Source organism: Hyperolius riggenbachi, chromosome 10 (genome assembly GCF_040937935.1).
Source record: "Hyperolius riggenbachi isolate aHypRig1 chromosome 10, aHypRig1.pri, whole genome shotgun sequence".
In the NCBI taxonomy this organism is placed as follows: domain Eukaryota; kingdom Metazoa; phylum Chordata; class Amphibia; order Anura; family Hyperoliidae; genus Hyperolius; species Hyperolius riggenbachi.
This window is the reverse complement of record NC_090655.1, coordinates 24,942,712-24,969,001: the sequence shown is the minus strand read 5'-3', so window position 1 is coordinate 24,969,001 and position 26,290 is coordinate 24,942,712. Positions and strand designations below refer to the sequence as shown.

At 45.0% G+C, this 26,290-nt stretch overlaps 1 protein-coding gene across 1 annotated transcript in view; it reads right to left on the bottom strand.

The window, feature by feature from the left end:
• CPXM2 (carboxypeptidase X, M14 family member 2) overlaps nt 1–26,290 on the bottom strand; it is a 177,757-nt gene that overhangs the window by 131,472 nt on the left and 19,995 nt on the right. The window contains exon 3 of the mRNA XM_068255048.1: nt 10,549–10,647. Within this exon, the coding sequence (XP_068111149.1) occupies nt 10,549–10,647 (99 nt within the window). The remainder of the gene's footprint in view (nt 1–10,548; nt 10,648–26,290) is intronic.

The window sequence follows — 26,290 nt, the reverse complement described above, 5'->3', positions numbered from 1 at the left end:
GTAAATGGGTCAGCTCTGCGCTTGCGGGCAGAATGCATACAGCAGTACTGCTGCGCAGAGCCTTTGATGTGAATGGCGGAAGGGCTGTCTATGCCCCTCTGCCGTTCTCGCATGTGACACGTCATACGCGATTCCAAATGCGCACGGAAGCGCGTATGATGTGAAAGAGGTTTGGGAGTCATACCACTCCTCTTTCAACAAACTGTGGTCGGTGTATGTTAGGACTGCTCTTTTTTTTTTCAGCTCTGAGTACACTTTAAAGAGAAACTGAAGCAAATAAAAATTGCTATTTTTACCTGGTAGTTCGCTTCAGTACTCTCAGTTGAGGTAAACCGCCGCATCCCGCGGCAAAACGAGGGCTTTAGACCCCCCCCCCAAATCCCCGGGGGACAATCCGGGGAGCGCTTCCTGAAAGAGGCAGAGCTTTCTGCTGTAGCTCTAACTCTACTGAAGTCAATCGCCGCGGATCTCCGCCTTTCCCTGCCCCTCTCAGTCTTCCTTCACAGAGAGGGGTGAGGAGACAATTCACATAACCTGATTAATATTTAGAAAACACAAAAATAATTCCTATCTGGAGTGTGTACATTATAAAATATAACTTTTATTAATATAATTAAAATGAGTTAATATGCCTAATTGACCTAACTGAGGTAGGTTACAAAATCAATGACCAGATATTAATCATTTGTAAACATACATCTGATCAACCTATTCCTCACTAAGATTGCTAAAGTGCTATAAAGAAACCCCCCACCACCAATCCGACATGTTTCAGCTCCCCATTTGGAGCCGTCGTCAGGGAATAAAGTGCTAAAAACAATAAATGAGAGCTGTGCTCTCTAGCTCAGTCAGGCTCTCATTTATTGTTTTCTATATGTTGTGATTGTTAATTTATAAGATATGCACCTTGCACCCTAGCACTTAGCACTTTATTCCCTGACGACGGCTCCAAATGGGGAGCTGAAACATGTCGGATTGGTGGTGGGGGGTTTCTTTATAGCACTTTAGCAATCTTAGTGAGGAATAGGTTGATCAGATGTATGTTTACAAATGATTAATATCTGGTCATTGATTTTGTAACCTACCTCAGTTAGGTCAATTAGGCATATTAACTCATTTTAATTATATTAATAAAAGTTATATTTTATAATGTACACACTCCAGATAGGAATTATTTTTAGGGGTGAGGAGAGGCAGAGATCCGCACGGCGCTTGACGTCAGAGGCAGAGCTATAGCTCAAAGATCTGCCTCCCTGGGCAGCAAAATCCACGACTTTGAAAGTCGTGGATGTTTGCCCTGGGATTTGGGGGGGTCTAAAGCCCTCGTTTTGCGGCGGGGATGCGGCGGTTTACATCTGCTGAGACTCCTGAAGCGAACTATCAGGTAAAAATAGCAATTTGTATTTGCTTCAGAGTCTCTTTAAGAGGCCCCATTACATTCACTTGCAACGACGTCTGTCTCGCTACATTAGGATGGCTGTGTGGGTGGAGCTACTGCTGCCAGGGCCAGTATAATATTGTTATTCAGACAAGGGGGTGGGACAGAGGCAGAGCTTTCTGGGAAGATTACGGCCTGAAGCTCTGTAAGTCTGCAGATATCGTATTTTAAAGGAAACTTGCAACAAGAAGGTTATGAAGTCAGTTAACTTGTTGTAACTTTGAAAAAATTGTAGTGTGCTGCAAGGCTGGATTTATATTTGTTGCCCCGAGACCGAGACTACTAATCGTTCTTTGCAGCCTTCCCTCCCCTGTCCTGATATCACAGCTTCCCTCCTCCACTCACACTATCACCCCATTTCACCAACAGCAAAGCTAATTTTCTGTCTACAGTAGCCTGTATTTTCAATGACATATACCCAATATACAACAGCTCACCCTTCTGACGTGTACAGCAGGGCTGTGGAGTCGGAGTCGAGGAGTCGGAGTCAGAGCAATTTTGGGTACCCGGAGTGGGAGTCGGTGATTTTATAAACTGAGCAGTGGGAGTCGGATGATTTTTGTACAAAATCCATAGCCCTGGTAAGTATTAGACTAAGGAGTCGGAGTCGAGGATTCAGAGTAGGAGCCATTTTGGGTATCCGGAGTCGAACTTGGAGTCGGAGTCGGCAGTTTCATAAACGGAGTCGGATTTGGAGTTGAAAGATTTTTGTACCGACTCCACAGCAATTTATTTTGTAAGTCCCTTTTATGTACAGACCCCATATAAGCAAAAGCTCTTTCCTCTTCAATGCATAATTCAACCCCCCCCCCCCCACACACACACACACACACACACACACACACACACACACACACCACCACCGCCATTCCCCTTAGATGTAGCTAAGGAGCTATAGGCATCAGTGCAAGTTTTACATTGGGCCCCCTCAAGCACTCTAAACATATCTGGGGTGTATATTAGCCCCTGTGAGCACATCAGTCATGGTGGTGCACTTGGGGTAAGTGGGGGAGGATGATACTTTTACCTTCTACCAGTAAGCGGAGTGACAGGTCCTCATGCCTCTCACTTTAGCAGCCATCCTTGCGGCTCCCATCTTCCCGTCTCTGTATGTCACATGACACGCAGAGACAAGAGCCGCAGGGAGATTGGCTGTGCAGCTGCTACAGTAAAGAGAGGAGTGAGAACCTTTCACTCCGCTTGCTGGGAGAAGGTAAAGTATCACTCCACTCCGTTCTATAGTCAGGGGGTAGTCACAGAGCTGGTCTAGAATTTTTTCCACCTGAAGCAATACATTGTGAGGTCGCGCTCCGCACATAAAGCAGCGCAGCTTAATGAATCAACCCCATAATAGGTCATTTATTTGGCATCAGTCAATCGGGTTCCTTGACACAATTTAAGGATACCCGAAATGGAATGTGACATGATGAAATAGACATGGGTATGTACAGCGCCTAGCACACTAATAACTATGCTGTGTTCCTTTTTTTCTTTATCTGCCTGAAAGAGTTAAATATCTGACGCAGACAGGAAGTGACTACAGTGTGACCCTCACTGATAAGAAATTCCAACTATAAAACACTTTCCTAGCAGAAAATGACTTCTGAGAACAGGAAAGAGATAAAAAGGATCAATAGTTCATAGATTTTAGCTCTGGCATACTTTAACAAATGTGTCATTGAGCAAAAACAATAAAACAGTAAAAACGTAAAAAGTAGATTTAAACATAAAACTGTGGAATATCTTAGAAAGTCATTTTCAGGAGAAGGAAGATAGATACAATTGTTTATTTCATTACTTTATTTTCGCTTCGGGTGTCCTTTAAAAAATGAAACAAGCTCGATTGGGATCGGGGAAAGATTGGAGTCCGGGGTTGGACTTTAAAGATGAACTTAACAAAATTAATAAAATTGCTTATTTTACAATATTACTTAAAAGTTAGACCTTATTTAGCTGCTCTTTGCCCATTTTAAAATCTTTCCTCTCCCTTATTTACTTTATAAAAGTTATCACAAACTGTGACGGTTAGGGCCTATTCACACCTAAAATCGCTAAACGCTAGCGATTAGTGGTAGCGTTTTCCGCGTGTGATTTTTCCGCGATTTAACGTGGAAAAATCACTGGACAAATTTGCATTTTTGGAGCAATCGCGATTAGCGGTTCTATATATGCTAATTGCTATTGCTTCAGAATCACCGGAAAAATGCTGCAGGTAACGCGTTTGTGATTAGCGATAATCGCGAAAAGCCTGTGTTTGTCGCAAATCGCAGCAGTGAGAACACTGCCATAGGCTAGAATAACACTAGTGTTTTAGCAATTAGTGTGAATCACATGTTTCCCAGTCAAGTGTGAATGGACCCGTAGAGGTTTAAAGAACAAGTGACACCCATGCTATCCTAGAAATAAAAAACATATATAAGTAGATAAATACTAGTTCTACATTACGTAACAGATGTATTGCACTGTCCATGTAATGATTCCTGTGAATTTTAAAAAGGAAAAGCAGAGAATTCTATTCTAAACAGTTTCCATCTTGGTTACCTTTGCATGAAGCTAATCCTGACATCATTTCCTCTCTCTCTCTTTTTTCGTCTCTTGCTAATTGTATATACGTTACCCGCCCTACACCCAGAGTCTTCAGACACTCCCAGTGAGGTCTATACTAGGAAGTGCACTGTCTGATGTCACTAGAAGGAGGAGGAATATATTATAGATAAAAATACCCCCAAGTATGCAACTGTTTGGCAATGGCAATTAAAGGTCCAGTGCTCCTAAGGTATGTGATAACCAGGCCCGGATTTAGGCCACAGGAGCTTATAGGCACAGATGTCCTGCCACCCTAAACTTCACCCTCCAGAAACCCACAAACCGCCGCTGAACCGCACCGCAAGTGTGCTGGATGGCCCAGCTGTGACTTCTCCCTTACCAGTCATAGGTAGCTACACGTGTCCCTTAGCATTAGGTAGCCAGCTAGTGGTGCCCCAACTGAAGAGAGATGTTGTTAGTGGAATGCCGAGAGCGAGGTGACTAAACTCTCATTTACGCTCTGCTCAGGACTCTGCATAGGGAAGGAGGGAGGTGCTAGGGGAGGGAGTGAGCCGACACTCCATCATTAGCCGCCTGTAGGCGCGAGCCTGCAGTGCCTTATGGTAAATCCGGCCCTGGTGATAACTCCAAACCATAACAGCAAAAAAAGTTTTGACTGCAGGATTAGCATCTTTATCACTTAACCTGCCTGGCGTTCTGATTCCCGTGGCCCTGTGGCCGCGGGAACGTTTTTTGCAATTTTTTTTTTAAATGTATCATGTAGCTAGCCTAGCGCTAGCTACATGATTCCCCCCTCCCTGCGGCGTCCCTCCCACCCCTCCGATCGCCGCCGGCGCAATGGCCCGTCCGGAAATCCCGTTCTGAACGGGATTTCCAGGAGGGCTTCCCCTGTCGCCATGGTGATGACCGTCGTGACGTCATCGACGTCATGACATCACAGGGAGCCCGATCCACCCCTCAGCGCTGCCTGGCACTGATTGGCCAGGCAGCGCACGGGGTCTGGGGGGGGGCCTGCATCGCGGAGGGTAGCGGCGGATCTGCGGCGGGCGGCGGCAATCAGGCACAACACGCAGCAAGCAAAGTGCTCGCTGCGTGTTTTAAAAAAAAATATTCAAATCGGCCCAGTGGGGCCTGAGCGGCGACCTCCGGCGTCTCTGGACGAGCCTAGTTCGTCCAGAACGCCAGGGAGGTTAATACACTCAGACCAGTTGCTGTTGAAATTTGATTTTTATGGTGACGATACCGCTATAACAAGATAGTTACCTTAAACTGCAGTATAGTGAAACAACCACAAGATGTCACTGTGTGTAAAATGTGATGGTGATCTGAATGGGATTGTTATTTCCTGTATTCACTGTGTATTCTCTCTGTTCTAAGTAAGCTGCATTTCCTGATGGTGGTGTATGATATATCCCTGCATGTTTTTCTTCAGTAAAGAGTTCTAACTTGTTATACTGGGTGCCTATCTGTATCTACAGAACACTATGCTCCAACTGTGACGTCTTTTCTGCTGGCAGGTGCATCACTGTGGATTTTTGCTTTTGTTTGTTGTGTGTTCCTGAGCTAGCAGAAACAACACCTGGCTTCCCAGAATTCTGCATAATAAACAGCCTAGGCTAAGCATCGGGGCGGGGCTACATACCAATATACAGCAATATATAGACATAGGAAGTGTTTCTGATGCTGAAACCATCAAAATTCCCATAAAAGTGGGTATCCTGAATAATTTACTGCATTCTACTCAATGTCACCACAGGGCCTCTTTAAATTAAAATGTCAAAATGGACTTCCAATCAAAAAAACATATTTTTTTTTAGATTACAACTGGCGTGATTACCAGAGGTTCTACCGATCAAGCGAGATGACTTAAAGACAGAGAAGCCTCCCCTGTAATATGGCGGCAGCGGGAAATGTCATTACGGGAATGGGAAATTGGGGCCCGCGCTTAATGTACTCGCGTCCCTCCTGCAGCGGCGGCCGTAAAATATGGCATTCATATATATATTTTCCCAGAGCAGGTATGAGAGATTCATAGCTTCCCGCAGCGCTTGGCATTATTATAAAGTCGCGCGTATAATGAAACCCAAGTCGGAGTTCTAATAGAAAATACCCGCGGCGGCGGCGCAGAGAAGCACTTGCGCAGAGATCAGCCTTGAGACTCATTCAAGTTATATAAAGGAGATGGCGTTTCCGAAGAAAGGGTAGCGTTTTCCATTTGCGCACAAGCTGATCTCCCCGTAAACGGGGGGAGTCCCTCCGCGGCCGTCGGCTAAAGAGCTATTTATAAAGCTGTCTGAATTCAAGAAGCAAAAAAAAGAATTGCTTGTGGCAGATTAACAAGATGGCAGCGTCGTTAGTTGGTTCCTGTCACCAGAAATGACATACCCGAGCTGAGCCTGAGAGCAAATAACCCGAGCTGGAATATTTCACAGCTTAGACTGGAGTCGTGAAATGACCTCGTTTGCCTTCCCTCCAAATTGTTTGCAGGCAGGTTTGTTTGGCACTGCAGGCGGACTTAACTCACTTAAAGCGGAACTAAAGTCACTAGTCACCCTGTGCTCCAATTAGCTACACTGTATGGCCTTGTTCCTATTGGGTGCGCAGAGAAATGTGTAAAAGCGCATGATAAAAAACGCATGCGTTTGTGCGTGCTTTAGTGCGCGTTTCAGTGCGTTGTGCTTTTTTTTTTTTTTTTTTTGTATTTTTTTTTTTTGTATCATGTTTTGCTTAATGTAGCAGTAGCAGTTGTCAATAAAGCTCTGATTTCATATAAATATATTTTTTGCAGAAATGCATGCAACACTACGTTTTTGTAATGCAGCTCAGCGCAACGCACTGAACGAGGCACATTTAATTACATGGGAAAATCAAAACCCTGCAGAACGCACAGGGCAATGCGCTGTGAAAAGCCCACAGAAACGGCCCTGATGTGAATGAGGCCTCATACGCACTGGCGTAACAATAGGGGAAGCAGCCTCTGCCCCTGCTCGGGGCCCCCTGGGGCCCATTCATGGCCATTTTGTTTTTTTGTTTTTTAAATAAGAGGAACTTTTTAGAACGTATGAGCAGGGGCGTAACTAGAAGCTCCCCCTGCAAGAATTTGAGCGCCCCCGGGGCCCGCTCATGGTCGTTTTGGGGGGGCAGGAGGGGTCGCAGCATGAGGGGAAAGCTTTGCACATCAGCAGGGAGGGGGGACAGTCCCCCCCCCCCCCCCCCCCCCCTCCCTCACCTCGGGCTCTCCCCTCGGCGTTCCCCCTCCTGCATCTATCTAAGTGGCAGCAGTGGCGTCGGCGGCAGCTATAATTACCTCCATTCACCACGGAGGTTGCCGATCTACAAGGGCTTCTCTGATCTGCACGGGCTTCACATTACTTCCTGTTAAAACAGGAAGTAATGTGAAGCCCTTGCAGATCGGAGACCTCCAGTGGTGAATGGAGGTCTTTATAGCTGCCGCCGCCGCCACTGCTACCACTTAGATAGATGCAGGAGGGGGAGCTCAGAGGGGAGAGCCCGAGGTGAGGGAGGGGGGGACTGTCCCCCCTCCCCGCTGATGTGCAAAGCTCTCCCCTCATTCTGCGACCCCTCCTGCCCCCCCCCCCCCCCAAAACGGCCATGAGCGGGCCCCGGGGGGCGCTCAAATTCTTGCAGGGGGGTCCGGGAGCTTCTAGTTACGCCCCTGCTCATACGTTCTAAAAAGTTCCTCTTATTTAAAAAAAGAAAAGAAAAAAAACCCTTGAGGGGTTAACAGATTTATTTTCATTGTCTTCTGGAGAATCATTGTAGTGTACAGAATGGCAGGGAGCTCCCCAAGAGAAGACTAATTTACAGGTGAAACTAAATATTCTAGGCTCAAATCAGCTAATTCATCCAAAACACCTGCAAAGGTTTCCTATTTCATATATTAGTTTTTTAAGTTGAATTACTGAAATAAATGGACTTTTGCAGAATACTCAATTTTTTCGAGTTACCTGTATAGCAGAGAGCTCCTAAATGCAAGCTAAAGTGATAGAAAGTACATGTATCAGATTGAACCCGATACTACAGTTATTATGAAAGATGGCTGCTGTGACCAGGATGAATTGTGATTTTTAACACAGATGACATTACTTTGGGTCAAAGGCAGGCAGGAAAACTATGCAGTCAGTAACAAGATAGGTGATGGGTTTATAATTGTTACTGAACTGAATTCTTCAGGTAAAAATATAAAGGGTCTGTAAGGGCTGAGACACACCAGAAAAGCTCCCCAAACGCTAGAGGTTTCAAAAGCTCTTCCCAATATAATGCTATGGGTTTTTTTTTTACAAAACCTCATCGCTCCAGTGTGCATAGACACAGGATACAGGAGGTTTCAAAAACTCAAAACGCTCAGAAAAACTCCTCTGGTGTGCAACAGGCCTGAAGGCCCGTTCTCACCTGAGCAGGAATCGCGCGATTCCCGCTCACGGCAAACCTCTAGCGGAAAACCGCTACACAATGTAGCGAGTGGCAGTGATAACCGCAATTGCGCTGCATGCCGTGGTTTGCCGGCACAGCACACTAATCGCGATCGCTGCAAAACCGCCGCAGTGTCCAGTGATTTTTCCGTGCTAATCGCAGGAAAATCACTCCCGCAAAACGATTGCAAGTGTGAAGGGCACTAAGGCCCAGTGCACACCAAAACCGCTAGCAGATCCGCAATACGCTAGCGGTTTTGCGAGCTGATTTCAGAGCGATTCTAGGTATGTTTAGAGAGGTTTTCTAAACATACCTAGGGGTTTTGGGGTGCGTTTTTGTGTAGCAGATTACACATATTGTTACAGTAAAGGCTGTTATTGAACAGCTACTGTAACAAAAATGCCTGGCAAACCGCTCTGAAGTAGCGTTTTTCAGAGTTGTTTGCGTTTTTCCTATACTTTACATTGAGGACGAAACGCTTCCGAAGGAGGCGCGTTTGCGGCTTGGCAAAAACCGCAAACCGCCGGTGTGCACCATCCCATTGCAATACATTAGCCAAGCGTTTTTCCAGGCGGATGCGGCCGGCGGATCGCTCCAAAAACCGCTCGGTGTGCACTAGGCCTAAGAGTGTGTTCCACAGCCTCCCCTTCAGCTGGGAAAAGCTGAAAATCCTTGTAAGCTGCTGGAGTAATAGCACCTCCTGCTTGTCATACTCCTTTCCCTCTCCATAGATCAGGACACACTGCTCAAGCAAGAGCTAAACCCCATCCCCGTGCAGCAATAGGGGCTGACTGCCACCTGACATAACCAGGAACAATCACCTTGATGGTAGTCAGCCATCAATTGATAATGTTTAACTCGCTCAGGTGATTGGGAATCAGATTTGCAGAAGACTTTGGAATGTCACCATTCCCTTTACAGTGGACCTGAACTCAGAACTTCCTCTCTGCTCTAAAAGATACGCAACAGCATAATAACCTTTAAAGAAAAACAATTCTTTGTGTCAGCTGATACAAATCCTGCAATAAATGTGCAGTGTGACTACTTCCTGCTTTCATGGAGCAGACCTACTGTTAACATCCTGTGCTTTCAGATAATGTTATCTGCCGGGCAGTCAGCTGACTCAAGGGAGAGATCAAGTTACAACTTGTGATTAGACACAGATGAGGGGGAATTAGTCAGGGTAAACTCTCTTAATACCTACAGGGTGCATTTCTCTGTTTTCTTTCTGTCCTCTGCAACAGTTCAGGTCCAGTTTAAAGTGTGTATCTGGACACACAAGTAGGAAAATATTGCTTTTCGATGTAATTAAGCACGATCTATCTGCCCATTATTTAAATATATTTATAAATATCTTATTCTGGAATTTCAAAATTCGGATCAAAACATGGTGGAAAAGGTTCCCTAAGCAGGATTTGCTTTTCTTTGCATCCATGGCAACATTACTCTGGAGTACAGGTTGTGCATTAAGTCCTCCCTTGCTTGCAGGTGTGATTAGCTGCACAAAGCAGGAGCCATCATGACTTATTTTTAACACCTGCACTAATCCACGACACTGCAGACTGTCACATACACTGTGGAATGTCTGTGTTTCATGCGCATGTAAAGACCTGGTAGCACCTATGCCCAAATATAAAGCAAGATTTTCTTTGATCAATGCAGCAGCAGTGCTTGTAATCTTTTAAAGGGGTGGGACAAAGGGGGTGCGTTCTAAAAAAAAAACTTGCCCGGGTTTTTAATATATTTTTCATAAATTTTAGATAACTGACAACCCTGTGCTATAAGCAACTGATCTATCGTAAAACATAAGCTCTCCATCGCTGCTATCATAAAGCACAAATGTAAAGGCAATGTGGCCTGTATGCCAAAACTCACTTAAAACATCATTACTATAGATAAAAAACAGGGATGCCCCCCCCCCCCCCCCTGCAGTATATTTGCCTGATACAGAATACAGAATGGCAGGTGCACTTTTAACTTTGCAGTCCTGGGCAGATTATCCCCAGATGTCGAATATGAGAAATGATGATGATTAGAGGTTATTCCCCCCCCCCCCCCCCCCGCCACCTCCAAACAGATACACAGACGCCCCCTCGCTGCACAGTGGACACACAGGCGGTCTCACGCACTCTCTCTGACATCTTGGACCGGTTTCTCCTTGCTCATTCCGTAAACAAACGTCTCAGGAATCTTCTTGTTTTTCTCAGGCTTCTTATTGCTGTTTTTGGCTGAGGAAAAAGAGAGAGAGAGAAAGGTAACGCTGGTGGTATTTTCTACAGTGTCTCTCATGCACAACACACATCCAGAGGGCATGTCTAAAGTGTTCCCTCTAACAAAGAACTTATGCAAAACTCTATCCAGACACATCTCTAGACAATTCAACAATCCTGGGCCCATATCATTCATTTTTTCTCCTGAGTTCTCTCCTAGGTTTATATTTTCACACCTTACCAATAAAATGCCCTTTAAAGAGAACCGGAGACGAAGCACCCTCATGTATTTTATTACATTTATCAGTGGGAACATGACAGTAAACACCTACCCTGCTTTTAGTTTTAAGGCCCATACACACGTCGGATTTTAGCGAACGACCCGTCGTTTGAACGTTCCGTCGTTCGGACGTTTTCGCGTCAAATCCGACGTGTGTACAGACTATCGTTCGGGTGATAAGACTGGTTACCAACGATCCACCGGGCGGATCGCTGGTAACCAGTCTTATCACCCGAACGATAGTCTGTACACACGTCGGATTTGACGCGAAAACGTCCGAACGACGGAACGTTCAAACGACGGGTCGTTCGCTAAAATCCGACGTGTGTATGGGCCTTTATTCTTCTCAATCTAATCTATCTGTTATCAACTGTGATAAGAATCCCCGACTGGCTCAGTCGAGGTTTGACTTGGAATCCTTATAGCTGAGTCACTCTTCTGTGGAGTCTTTTCAAGCCCAAGCCTGCCCCATCCTGGCTCAGATTTCCTACTCAGAGCTGTTGACATGGAAGAGGCTGCTGCTGCCAAGAAAGAAGCTCTGAAACAGACAAGTGTATCTGTGTGCAGTGTGCAGCCTGTCATTATCTACTGTATGCAGTTTCATTTCTATGAGAGACACTTCCTACAGGCAGCCACACAGCATGCCAGAATAATAAAGTTGAAAGCACACAGATGAAAGGCAGCAGCAGCCCTGCTTGTCTATAGTCTCATAGGGGCTAGACAGCACATCCAGAACAACTCATAACCCGGAAGCAGAAGGGATATGAGCCGGCGGCCATATTGGATATTTCCTGGAGCAATAATGGTTAAAAAAACACTCAAAAAGGCACACCAGAGTGGTGAAATTATCAGGTAGAGCATTTATTCTTTACAATCTATCAACTGATATGTTTATTTTGTGTGAATCGTTCATCTCTGGTTCCCTTTAAGCCGCCAGCAAACAAGAGAATGCTCAAAATAATTTTGATAGAACTTTTCCACCAACTTTTTGGTACTTTTTCAGTTGCAAAGTACTGTAAAGGTATTTTAATAATAAGATGAAAAATCATCTCCTAGGCAAAAGTCAGGAGAAAAGGTGAACTGCATACAGGCCCTGGAGCTCTTTTGCGCTAGGCAAGCGTTGCAATTTTTTTGTTTGTTTTTGGGCACATGCATTTTTAAAAAACTAATTTTTTTTTTTTTTTGTACAACGAAACATTTGTAAAGTGCTTTTCTTCCTGAGGACCCAAAGCGCATCAGCTTGTCTCAGATCAGTACATAGTGGTGTGTACAGGGGGAAAAGTTATGTGATCAGGAATGCCAGACTAAACAGGGGGCTATTCAGTTTTGATTTAAACATGTCCAGGGTTGGAGCTGTCTTAGGTTTGGCAAGGCATTCCACAGGGTAAGGGAAGCATGACAGAAAGCTCTGGTTGCAAAGGTTTTTAGCTGAACTCTGGGGGTGGTCAAGTTATTGTATCTTTTTTATCTGAGGTTTTGGGAGAAGTGACGCAGTTGTAACAAATCCTTCAGGTATCCGGGGCCTAGGTTGTGTAGGGATTTGAATGTTAGCATGCCAATTTGGTCACATGTGCTCTGGGGAAATGCATGGTACACACTGCGTTTGTAGTTTTCATTTTTTTTAGTAAAAATAGCATTACTTCGCAATGTTATAGAGTATGAGCAAAACATGCAAAAGTAAATATGTACCAAGGCAAGAAAACACACAAATGCAGTTGCATAGGTATGTGAAAGCAAGCACATCTACTTCAATTAAAGGACCACTCCAGTGAAAAAAAGTAAGCAGTTGATGAAGCACATGCCCAGTGTGAGCAGGTGACTGATTTGGAAGTCTCTGAATGGTTGTTGCAATCATGCCTCAGCTCTGTCCTCAGCCAATCAGAGGCTTACGAATTTTTCAGATCAGTCACATGCCTCTATGAATTGACTTAGAGGAGAGTTTATTATGTAGAATAAGCTGTCCCCCTCATTTTACATAGTTATTTTGGTTGAAAAAAGACATATGTCCATCGAGTTCAACCAGTACAAGGTACAACTCCAGCCCGTCCCCCACATACCCCTGTTGATCCAGAGGAAGGCGAAAAAAACCCCACAAGGCATGGTCCAATTAGCCCCAAAAGGGAAAAATTCCTTCCTGACTCCAGATGGCAATCAGATAAAATCCCTGGATCAACATCATTAGGTATAACCTAGTAATTGTAGCCATGGATGTCTTTCAACGCAAGGAAAGCATCTAAGCCCCCTTTAAATGCAGGTATAGAGTTTGCCATAACGACTTCCTGTGGCAATGCATTCCACATCTTAATCACTCTTACTGTAAAGAACCCTTTCCTAAATAAATCGCTAAAACGTTTTTCCTCCATGCGCAGCTCATGTCCTCTAGTCCTTTGAGAAGGCCTAGGGACAAAAAGCTCATCCGCCAAGCTATTATATTGCCCTCTGATGTATTTATACATGTTAATTAGATCTCCTCTAAGGCGTCTTTTCTCTAGACTAAATAAACCCAGTTTATCTAACCTTTCTTGGTAAGCGAGACCTTACATCCCACGTATCAATTTTGTAGCTCGTCTCTGTACCTGCTCTAAAACTGCAATATCTTTTTTGTAATGTGGTGCCCAGAACTGAATTCCATATTCCAGATGTGGCCTTACTAGAGAGTTAAACAGGGGCAATATTATGCTAGCATCTTGAGTTTTTATTTCCCTTTTAATGCTTCCCAAAATTTTGTTCGCTTTAGCTGCAGCGGCTTGGCATTGAGTACGATTATTTAACTTGTTGTCGATGAGTACTCCTAAGTCCTTCTCCAAGTTTGATGTTCCCAACTGTATCCCATTTATTTTGTATGGTGCTAGACCATTGGTACGACCAAAATGCATGACTTTACATTTGTCAACATTGAATTTCATCTGCCATGTATGTGCCCATATAGCCATCCTATCCAGATCCTGTTGCAATATGACACTATCTTCCTGAGAGTTGATGATTCTGCACAATTTTGTATCATCTGCAAAAATAGCAACATTACTCACTACTGCATCTACTAGGTCATTAATAAATAAATTGAAGAGCACTGGACCCAGTACAGACCCCTGTGGGACCCCACTGCTAACAGTCTCCCATTTTGAGTACGATCCATTGACCACAACTCTTTGTTTTCTGTCCATTAGCCAGTTCCCTATCCATGCACACAAACTCTTCCCCAGTCCTTGCATCCTCAACTTTTGCACCAGACTTCTGTGGGGAACAGTGTCGAAGGCCTTTGCAAAGTCCAAGTATATCACATCTACAGCATTCCCAATATCCATATTAGCATTCACTACCTCATAAAAGCTGAGCATGTTAGTCAAACAGGACCTGTCTTTAGTAAACCCATGTTGATGCTGAGAAATAAGATTATTTTCTACTATGAAGTCATGTATAGTATCTCTTAGTAACCCCTCAAATAGTTTGCATACAACTGATGTTAAGCTTACAGGTCTATAATTTCCTGGATCAGATTTTTTGCCCTTCTTAAATAATGGGAAAACGTGGGCTGTACGCCAATCCACTGGGACTCTGCTAAGTGCAAGAGAGTCACAAAAGATAAGATAAAGGGGCTTAGCTATAACTGAACTTAATTCTCTTAGGACCCGAGGATGCATGCCATCCGGGCCAGGTGCCTTGTCTATTTTTAATTTATTTAGTCTTGCCTTTACTTCTTCCTGCGTTAAGTATTTAATATTACAGTTAGAAGATTGAGACTCTTCTGCCTCTGTAATTTGCAACAGTGCTGTTTCCTTTGTGAAGACAGAAGCAAAGAAAGCATTTAATAACTCTGCCTTACCTTGGTCATCCACCATTGAGTTCCCACCCTCATCCTTTAGGATTCCTATACAGTCAACCTTTCTTTTTTTAGAGTTGATGTACTTGTAAAACTTTTTTGGGTTAGATTTGATATCCCTAGCGATTTGATTTTCAGCTTCGATCTTTGCCAGCCTAATTTCTTTTTTACAATTTTTATTGCACTCCTTATAATTGCTTAGTGCAGCCTCAGTCCCCTCCTGTTTTAGGACCTTATAGGCATTCTTTTTCCTCTTCATTTTATCCCTAACCTTTTTATTCATCCATAGAGGCCTTTTTTTATTCCTAGACATTTTGTTTCCATATGGGATATACATACTTCAATATTGATTGAGAATACGTTTAAAAGCTTGCCATTTCCCTTCAGTGTCCTTCCCTTGTAGTACATTATCCCAGTTCACCAAACTTAGTGCCTGCCTAATTTGATTAAACTTTGCTTTTCTAAAATTCATAGTTTTAGTGGTCCCGCTGCCCCGTGGCCTATCAGTCACCAGATCAAACGTTATCATGTTGTGATCACTATTTCCCAAATGTTCTTGAACCTGCACATTTGATACATTATCTGGTCTATTAGAAATGATCAGATCCAGTAACGCATTCCCCCTAGTTAGTTCCGTTACCATTTGAGTCAAGTAATTGTCCTGTAGTGCTGCCAGAAATCTGCTGCTTTTACCAGAATGGGTAGCCTCAATACCCCAGTCAATGTCTGGAAAGTTGAAGTCGCCCATAATTATGACATTTTGAAACCACAAATGAGGATTAAAAAAATTGAGCTGGACTCATGATAGGCATTTTGAGAATGTTTTCAAATTCCCATTCATCAAAGTATAAATAAATTACATAATGAGATAATATGCTAAGCATTCAGGTAGATTTCAATTACAATGGTCACTAATTGTTTTCCTATCCATCTCTGCGGGGTTCCCCCTATCGCAAATAAACCCATGAACACTGACTTAATTACCAGCGATTGTCCCATAGTAATGCCATGCAAATGCTTCTGGCTTGGTGTAACAAACGAGTGCTGCTACTCAGACGTCTGATTATGTGTGATCTGCAGAATCACCTATAATACAGACGCTATTCCTAATTATGTGGTGATCTGCAGTATCACCAATAATGCAAGAATAGCTAACAGGATACAAAGTGTAAGTGCTTGGTGCAACAGTAACTGATAGGTTATATGAGACCGCACCAGAGGAGCTGGTGGGAACTTACAGCGAGCACACCTCACCAGTGGCTTGGGCCCACTGGTGAGTAGGATGGTCAGACAGGCAAGGTGCGTCAACAGAGAGGTAAGAATCAATACAGAATCGTGAGGCAGGAGAGTAATCGGTATTCAGGCAGAGGTTCAGCAACAGTAAGACAGAGAGAGTACAGAATCAGAAAACGAGATCAGAGTCAGAGTTAGCCAAAAGTCACACACAGATAATCAATACAATACAAATAATTCCTAGGTTAGGTGTGAAGTCCTTGGCATCAACACCTGGGGTCTAGTCTAGGGTCTGCAGGCTAGCACGGAGTGGGGAAAGAGGAACCCACATACACAGCAGGTTTGAGAAGTGACACATGGAAAGTTTTGACACCTCTCATGCTTGCAGGTAGGGCCACAACAACATATGTCACGTCATTAATCTTTTTAGAAATGGTGTACGGACCGATGTACCTGGGCCCCAACTTAGCTGACGGCTGTCTAAGAGTGATATGACGCGTGGACACCCAAACATAGTCGCCAGGCTTAAAGTCCCATTCCAAGGAACGCTTTTTATCAGCCTGTCTTTTCTGAACTTCAAACGCCTTTTTCAAGTTATCTTTAACTACCGTCCATATCTCCTTCAAAGAACTCTGCCAAACTTCCAAAGCAGGAAATTGGGAGGTCACGACCGGTAGAGGGGAGAATTTAGGAGATCTACCTGTGACCACCTGAAACGGCGAAAAGCCGGAGGACCCACTCTTAAGGTTGTTGTGTGCGAATTCCGCGAATGGGAGAAATTTCACCCACTCATGTTGGACATCCGACACATAACACCGCAAGAATTGTTCAAGAGCCTGATTGACTCTTTCAGTCTGTCCGTTCGTCTGTGGATGATACCCAGAAGAAAGCGAGAGTTTCATGCCTAAATGATGGCAGAAAGCTCGCCAAAACTGCGACACGAACTGCACACCCCTGTCCGACACCACATCCTCTGGAATGCCGTGCAGACGGAAGATGTGGTGTATGAACAGGTCTGCCAATTCCTGGGCAGAGGGGAGTCCCTCCAGCGGGATGAAGTGGGCCATCTTGCTAAAGCGGTCCACTACCACCCAAATGACTGTTTTCCCCTCAGACCTGGGAAGTTCTCCCACAAAGTCCATGGATAAATGAGTCCATGGCTCCCCGGGCACAGGCAAAGACTATAAGAAACCGGCAGGAGCCTGACGGGACGGTTTACTCCGGGCGCAAACAGGACAGGCCTTTATAAATTCCCTGCAGTCTAAACACATAGATGGCCACCAAACAGATCTAGAGAGCAGCTAGATTTATGTGCAAATTCCACATCCATAAAATTGGCTGCAGAACCCGAATCAACGAATGCTTGAGTATGTATGACTCTATCCCCCCAAAAAAGAGATAGAGGTAAAAGTAACCTTTTATCAGATAGAGGTAAAACTGGCTCGCCTAGTGTAGTACCTCTAACTACGCCTAGGCGGAGGAGTTTTCCGCCTTCTTAGGACAGACCTGTGCCATGTGGCCCTTCTCTGCGTAATACAGGCATAGACCCTCCTTTCTCCTCCTGCTTTTCTCCAGTTCTGATAAGCGAGAATGGCCAATCTGCATTGGCTAATCTGAGGAAATAGAGGAAGAAGCAGCCATGGAAACAGGCTTAACAACACCTCGGGATCTGCTCTGCTTTTGGTAGCGGACCCTACGATCAATCTTGACTGCCAACCTGATTGCCTCATCCAACGTCTTGGGCTCTGGGTGACTCAACATAATGTCTGAGACTGCATCTGATAAGCCTGTCAGGAAACAATCAAGTAGAGCAAACTGTCCCCACCTAGCTGACACAGCCCAACGTCTAAACTCTGCCGCATAATTCTCCACCAAATTATGACCCTGCCGGAGAGTTTTTAGCTTCCTCTCAGCGGTAGTGGAGATGTCAGGGTCGTCATATATTACGGCCATGGCGTCAAAGAAGTTCTGTACAGATTCTAAAGCTTCATGACCCTCTGATAAACTATAGGCCCAGGTCTGAGAGTCCCCCGTAAGCAATGTTTTAATAAAGGTGACCCTCTGTTGTTCCGTACCGGAAGATACCGGCTTAAGCTCAAAAAAGGACTGGCAGCGATTTCTGAAATTTTTGAAATCAGACCGATGACCTGAGAATTTCTCTGGTGGGGGAATTCTCGGTTCCATGACCTGAGGGGATGGCACTGGTGAATTGGAGTCCTGTAAAGCCCGAACCGCAGCAGACAGCTGATTGATCTGAGTCTGCTGTTCGTTGACTGTGGCCGTTAGATTGTTCACGGCCGTGGTCAAGACTTGGACTTGTGCACACAGTGCCTCCATAATTTTTTGGTCTGTTGTTCTGTAGCAAACGAGTGCTGCTACTCAGACATCGGATTATGTGTGATCTGCAGAATCACCTATAATACAGACGCTATTCCTGATTATGTGGTGATCTGCAGTATCACCAATAATGCAAGAATAGCTAACAGGATACAAAGTGTAAGTGCTTGGTGCAACAGTAACTGATAGGTTATATGAGACCGCACCAGAGGAGCTGGTGGGTACTTACAGCGAGCACACCTCACCAGTGGCTAGGGCCCACTGGTGAGTAGGATGGTCAGACAGGCAAGGTTCGTCAACAGAGAGGTAAGTATCGATACAGAATCGTGAGGCAGGAAAGTAATCGGTATTCAGGCAGAGGTTCAGCAACAGAGAGGTAAGTATCGGTATAGAATTGTGAGGCAGGAGAGTAATCGGTATTCAGGCAGAGGTTCAGCAACAGTAAGACAGAGAGGCGTAAGTACAGAATCAGAAAACGAGATCAGAGTCAGAGTTAGCCAAAAGTCACACACAGATAATCAATACAATACAAATAATTCCTAGGTTAGGTGTGAAGTCCTTGGCATCAACACCTGGGGTCTAGTCTAGGGTCTGCGGGCTAGCACGAAGTGTTCGCACAACAACATGGCAGCTCGCTGTCTTTATGCTGACAGGGGACTCTCAAACACGCCCCCGCCAGCTCGGCCAATCGGGAGCGAGGAGCGCTCCCTGTGACGTCAGCCGACCAGCTGGTCAGCTGACGCGCCTGCGAGACGCGTAAAGGTCTCGCCGCTGGCCGCGCGCGCGCATAGCTCTGATGCTATGCGCCGGCGACAAGCCAGTGTGTGAGGTCCTGAGCTGGGCGGCGGGGATGGCGATGATCATGTCCCCGCCGCTCGTTACACTTGGTCTCTAGAACTTCCTGAGGTGAGGCAGGCTACCATGCCCCCCCCCCCCCCCCCTTCCTTTTACGAACGATAGGGAAGAGGCGCACAAGTCTGATAAAATATATTACAAACAATTGTTTTAATATGTTTTATCATACCATAGGCTCCTCTACCCTATCATTTGTTTCAGTCTAAAGTCCACCCCCTTTCCCAGGCCCCCATACATTTTTTGAAGTGCAGATAGCAGTGGTATATTCTATTGTCTGCTATATGCAGAATATTCTTTCATTACTTATACTGTATACTTATCCTTCTGCCACCCGGAACTTACATGTCTCAATCCATTGCTGAATCTCAGCACTCTTCTGCCCTGCTTCACGTCTGATCACCATGGTTACTTCGGGCCGGCACTTCTTAGATTGCCGTAAGCACCAACCGGAAGTAAACGTGACCAGAGCTAAGCGGCCGGCAGGAGAGAGGTGGGATTCGGTGCTGGATCAAGGCCACGTGGCACACCGGTCACTTTGTGGGGGAGGCACATCAATTATTTCCTGCTAGGGCCACAACAACCTTAGCAGCACCCCTGATCTGTACAGCACCCCCCTCTCTCTTAGTGCACTCTGCACCTGCTCAGAAGCAAAGCATCCTGGGAAGTCTATCTGAAAAGTTGGCAGGAGCTGCTGGACCATCTTATGCTGTAAAAGTTTATTACCGAAATTCCTTGCAGATATTATTTTACTTTTGTTTTCATGCTGGGCTCGTATGGCGGTACCGGCCTGGTTAGTCACACTCCTGCTTTGTGTGTTAAATACCCCACACGCCTGGAGACCTTCGATTCTCACAATCGCCTGCTTTGTCACCCAGGATTACTTCTTCATGAGAGACCCGTAGCTCTGAGCGCCATCCAGTGTTATCCTGTTTATGCAGCGTATAGATGAGCGACAGGCACTCCTCCACATTGAGATAAATATATGTACTGACAGAAGATGATACAGATGATGGAACAAGAGCTGACTGTATTACCCCCAAAGCCACCAATTGGAGGATTCCTTTCATTCTAATGTTGGCATTTTCTGTGTGGGATTGAGGCAAAACCAGAACTCAACATTACTCCACTTCATTCCATCCCTGCAATATTTTACAAACCTAAATAACATAATTTGTCAGCCCACAGAGGGGAAGGCGGAGCAACAAACCAGGTGACGGCTGTTAAATAAAACAAGGAATCTTAATGGTTACTCTTGGTAACTGCCCCAGTTTTCCTCCACCTTTCTTAGCATGTTCCTATCTCCTAACATAGACAGGCAGAGCCAGGGGAAGAGGACGCATGACTCCACACTTGAGCCAAAGGCAAGATGGGACAAGGGGTCTTAGAAAGGCAGGTAAGGGTGGCATAGAAGGATTTACTTGAAATGGGGCCGTAGGCAAGATGCCAAAAGTGGGCCACACTGTTGTTCATCGGACTTTGGTAAATAAGATGGGAGAGGTTAGTCAGAAAAGGTACCAGACTGGCCCCTGGGGGCCCATCAGGCCCTAGGCACCTGTCTTGTGGATGATCCTGCTCTAATAGGCAGGGGACAGTAAGCGTAAAGTGAGAGGCTGCAAAATGATGGGCAAAGTTAAGAAAAGAAAACCGGAGGTATAAATGAGGCTAGTTGGGGGATTGAGGGCCTTTTCACGAGCATACCAAGCTGAGCTGTCCCCTTTGCCCTGTCATCCCAGATGTGGCCATACATTTGTGAATCAGGGAGAGGAAAGATTTCACAATAGGCAAACACTAACTAAATAATTTTAGTCAGGTTTTCATCCAGGATTTCTCTGTTCATGGCTGCAGTTATCCTTCCCTTTATCCTGACTAGTCTCCCAGTTCCTGCTGCTGAAACACATCGCCACAGCATGATGCTGCCACCACCATGCTTCACTGTAGGCATGGTATTGGCCTGGTGATGAGTGGAGCTTGGTTTCCTCCAAGTGTGACGCCTGGCATTCACACCAAAGAGTTCAATCTTTGTCTCATCACACCATAGAATTTTGTTTCTCATGGTCTGAGAGTCCTTCAAATGCTTTTTATCAAACTCCAGGCAAACTGCCATGTGCTTTTTACTAAGGGGTGGCTTCCGTTTGACCTGACAAGACTAAAGATGTTGCTAAAGATGTCACCGCCTGATTGGTGGGTTGCTGCAGAGATGGCTGTCCTTCTGGAAGGTTCTCCTCTCTCCACAGAGAGGTCCTCTGTGGAGAGAGGAGAACCTTCCAGAAGGACAGCCATCTCTGCAGCAATCCAGGAGCTCTGACAGAGTGACCATCGGGTTTTTTGTCACCTCCCTGACTAAGACCTTTCTCCCCGGATCGAGTCCTGGTGGTTTAGAACTTCTTCAAGTTCAGAGTGACAAAATGCCCTTCAGTTGATCCCTCCCTCTGGAGTGAGGTAAAAAGGTGCTTTCTGTTTTTTCTCCAGAGTCTGGCTTTTAGAATTCTGTTAATTGTGAAATGTTTTGAGTTTTGGTTTCTAACCTATCAGCTGCTGTAGCCATTTTATGCCAGGTCATAGTGTGTGAGCACAGGGCCGGATTTCTGGCAAGACCACAAGGGCCCTGGCCTTGGGCGGCTGCAGCCCCATGGAGCGGCTAGTCATGAAAAAGAGGTTGATATATATGAAGGAGGAGGCCGCAAATTGGGAGCAACACATGAAAAAGGGAAGCTAACGTCCAAGGGAGATGTTTATTTAAAGGATACCAGAGCCAAAATCACCAAGAGAAACGGGGGAGCGCCTGCACAGTAGTGCCCGACTCCGGCGACCCAGAAGAGGCTACCGGAGGGGCATTTAGTGAGGAATCGGGCAGAGAGGAGAACGGGGGGTAAGAGGAAGCGGTAGGCATCAAGTCACAATATATGCCTGCTCCTCCAGTAGGTGATTTAGGCTCTGGTATCCTTTAAGAGATGTGCTGCAGTATATAGATGTTGCACATGGAAGAGAGGGCTGCACATGGAATAGGAGATAGGAGGGGCGATGCTGCACAGAAAGGGTCCTAACACACTTGGCCTAGGGGTGTAACAAATATAAACCCAGCCTTGTGCGAGCATTATTATTATCGGTAGGCCTGCAAGCGACGGTCGAGGGAGGGAGCCAAAGGAGACTGAAAATCCCCTCAGTCATGAAACGCTTGCACTGTCTGTGAACTGTATCACTGTACACACAGACTCCTGAGAGAGACAACACTGCAGGAGCATCAGACAGAAGAGTGATTTATGGCCTCTCAGTGTATCTCTGGGATTATATAAGGCCTGTCAGCCTGGCTCATCTGTGTTCCATTACATGGATGTGAGGTGGCTTCCCTGAGATTGGCTGAGGGACGTGCGATTGGCTGGGCCGAGGCTCAGTAGTTCTTGGCGGGAGCCGTAGACTGGGGATGGATGGAGCATTAACAGTCCAGGAATAACAGGAAACTTCAACAGAGCTTAACATTCCCAACAAGATAACCGGAGCTGTCAGTGCAGGACTCCCTAATCTCACCACATTGACAGTTCTCCTACTAGCCAGGGGCAGGAATCAATACCACATTCCTGCTGCTGCTCCTCGCCGTGGCAACATATAGGTCCAGAATATCAGCATCATTTGTTGTTTTAAAGAGACCCTGTAGTGACATATACCGTGTTTCTCCGAAAGTAAGACAGTCTTATTTTAATTTTTGCACCAAACGATGTGTTAGGGCTTATTTTCGGGGGATGTCCTATTTTGATGAACACACAATTTCCTGTGCTGTGTCCTCCTGCCTTCCCCACTTTTCCACCTCTTCCTCTGCTGTCCCCCTTGTACCTTTAGTGTCTTCCTGGTGTCCTCTGTACCTGTGTTCTCCTGCATCCCCCTTGTACCATTTATTGGACCAATCACTGCAGTCGCTGAGTGGCAGCAATTGCAGTTATTGGACCAGTGATGGAGCCATAGTCCTGCCGGCGAGACCATTGGCTCCAGTAGAAACACAAGTTGCCATACTTTTACCCCTTACTGCCGCTTGGGCTTAGTTTCAGGATAGGGCTTATATTTTGAGGAAGCTCGAAATTCCTGCTAGGGCTTACTTTCAGGGGATGTCTTAATTTCTGGGAGAGATGGTAGTAGAATGTACTGTAGTAAAGCATTCAGGATACACACTTTTACGGTAATTTTCCTAATTTCAGCATCAGAAACCCTTCCTATATCTATATATTGGTATTTAACCCCCGCCTTCCCAGTGATGCATAGTCTAGGCCAGGGGTCCCCAACCTTTTTCAGCCCGGGAATGTACAGTTAAGTACGTAGTATATAGGTATAGTTGCCCCCAGTATAGGTAGCTAATAAAGTTGCCCCTGTATAAGGAGTAAAGTTGCCCTAGTATAGGTACCCAAGTATAGAAAGTATAGTTACTCATGTATAGCTAGTATAGTTACCCCTGTTTAGCTAGTATAGTTAGCCCAGTATAACTAGTATAGTTAGCCCAGTATAGCTAGTATAGTTACACCTGTGCAGCTATTATAGTTAGCCCAGTATAGCTAGTATAGTTACACCTGTGCAGCTATTATAGTTAGCCCAGTATATTTAGTATAGTTAGCCCAGTATAGTTAGTATAGTTACCCCAGTGTAGCTAGTATAGCTACCCCTGTATAGCTAGTATAGTTGCCCCAGTATATTTAGTATAGTTAGCCCAGTATATTTAGTATAGTTAGCCCAGTATATTTAGTATAGTTATCCCAGTATATTAAGTACAGTTAGCCCAGTATAGTTAGTATAGTTACCCCAGTGTAGCTAGTATAGCTTCCCCTGTATACCTAGTATAGTTGCCCGAGTATATTTAGTATAGTTAGCCCAGTATAGTTAGTATAGCTACCCCTGTATAGCTAGTATAGTTGCCCCAGTATAGTTAGCCTAGTATATTTAGTATAGACACCCCTGTATAGCTAGTATAGCTGCCCCAGTATATTTAGTATAGTTAACCCAGTATAGTTAGTATAGTTACCCCTGTATAGCTAGAATAGTTGCCCCAGTATAGTTAGCCCAGTATATTTAGTATAGACACCCCTGTATAGCTAGTATAGTTGCCCGAGTATAGTTAGCCCAGTATATTTAGTATAGACACCCCTGTATAGCTAGTATAGCTGCCCCAGTATATTTAGTATAGTTAACCCAGTATAGTTAGTATAGTTACCCCTGTATAGCTAGAATAGTTGCCCCAGTATAGTTACACCTGTGCAGCTATTATAGTTAGCCCAGTATAGTTAGTATAGTTACCCCTGTATAGCTAGAATAGCTGCCCCAGTATAGTTAGTCCAGTATATTTAGTATAGACACCCCTGTATAGCTAGTATAGTTGCCCCAGTATAGTTAGCCCAGTATATTTAGTATAGACACCCCTGTATAGCTAGTATAGCTGCCCCAGTATATTTAGTATAGTTAGCCCAGTATAGTTAGTATAGCTACCCCTGTATAGCTAGTATAGTTGCCCCAGTATAGTTAGCCTAGTATATTTAGTATAGACACCCCTGTATAGCTAGTATAGCTGCCCCAGTATATTTAGTATAGTTAACCCAGTATAGTTAGTATAGTTACCCCTGTATAGCTAGAATAGTTGCCCCAGTATAGTTAGCCCAGTATATTTAGTATAGACACCCCTGTATAGCTAGTTTAGTTGCCCCAGTATAGTTAGCCCAGTATATTTAGTATAGACACCCCTGTATAGCTAGTATAGCTGCCCCAGTATATTTAGTATAGTTAACCCAGTATAGTTAGTATAGTTACCCCTGTATAGCTAGTATAGTTGCCCCAGTATAGCACTGAGTCCCCCCTCCCTCCACGGCTGCCGCTCCTGTTACCTTATGAGCTGGCAGCCGCTTGCTCTTGTATAATCCCTAGTGGCCCCTCTCCTCCACGCTCTATCGTCTATAACAGCAGCGCGAGCCGCGGCTGCTAAGGAGGAAGGAAGCAGGAGAGCTGCTTCCTGTGACGGCGATATACACTGTTACTATGGTAACCGCTCTCCTGCTTCCTTCCTCCTTAGCAGCCGCAGATCGCGCTGCTGTTATAGACGATAGAGCGTGGAGGAGAGGGGCCACTAGGGAGTATACAAGAGCAAGCGGCTGCCAGCTCATAAGGTAACAGGAGCGGCTGCTGCGGAGAAGGGGAGACGAGAGGCCAGACCCGCCGTGGCCCGGCGGAAAACTGCCCACGGACCAGCAGTGGGCTGTTTAGATATGAATTTGTAAGAATTGTATGAATTGTAAAAGCCCTGATTCTGCTGAACCCAACGATACCAGATATGTATTGCTATCCCACTTTTCCTGTCCATAACACACCCCAATAATAAAACACAATTTTAACACAACAGATAAGGGCATTCTAGGTTAACATGACATATCTAACCATAGTGGTGAAACACCCGATTGAGTTTTTAGAAACTGCATACCTCTAGTTTTTTTTTATCTGTGGTGTCGTTTGTGCTCTAAATGTAACAGCCTAAAACCTATAGATGCCACCAATATATACGACCTTAGGTACAGTATAGGATCCCCCAATACAAAGATTTAAAGCGGACCTAAACTCAGAACTTCCTCTCTGCTCTAAAAGATAAGCAACAGCATAATAACCTTTACAGAAAAACATTTCTTTGTTACAGCTGATACAAATCCTGCAATAAATCTGCAGTGTGTCTACTTCCTGCTTTCATGGAAGCAGACGTAGGATTAACTTCCTGTGTTTACAAATTATCTGCTCTGGCGAGGCAGCCAGCTGACACAGCTGAGTGATCAAATTACATTGGTGCTTAGTCACAGATGAGGGGGGATTGGACGGGGTAAACTCTCTAAATACATACAGGGTGCATTTCTCTCTGTTTTCCTGCTGTTTAGTGCAAGAGTTCAGGTCCACATCAGTTTGCTGAGTGGAGTTCCTGTCTATAGAACAGGTATTATTAATCTTCCACAAGTATGCAGCAAAACCTGTCATTTTACACATAACATAAAACCCCCCCTTTGTTTAAACCCACTCTAGTCATTAATTACAGGCAAGGATCTGTGGGTAAGTTACACGCGGTCTGTAATTTGCAATCCGTTTGCCGGACCACAAGAAAGCCTTGTTTGAGCATCAAATGATATTAA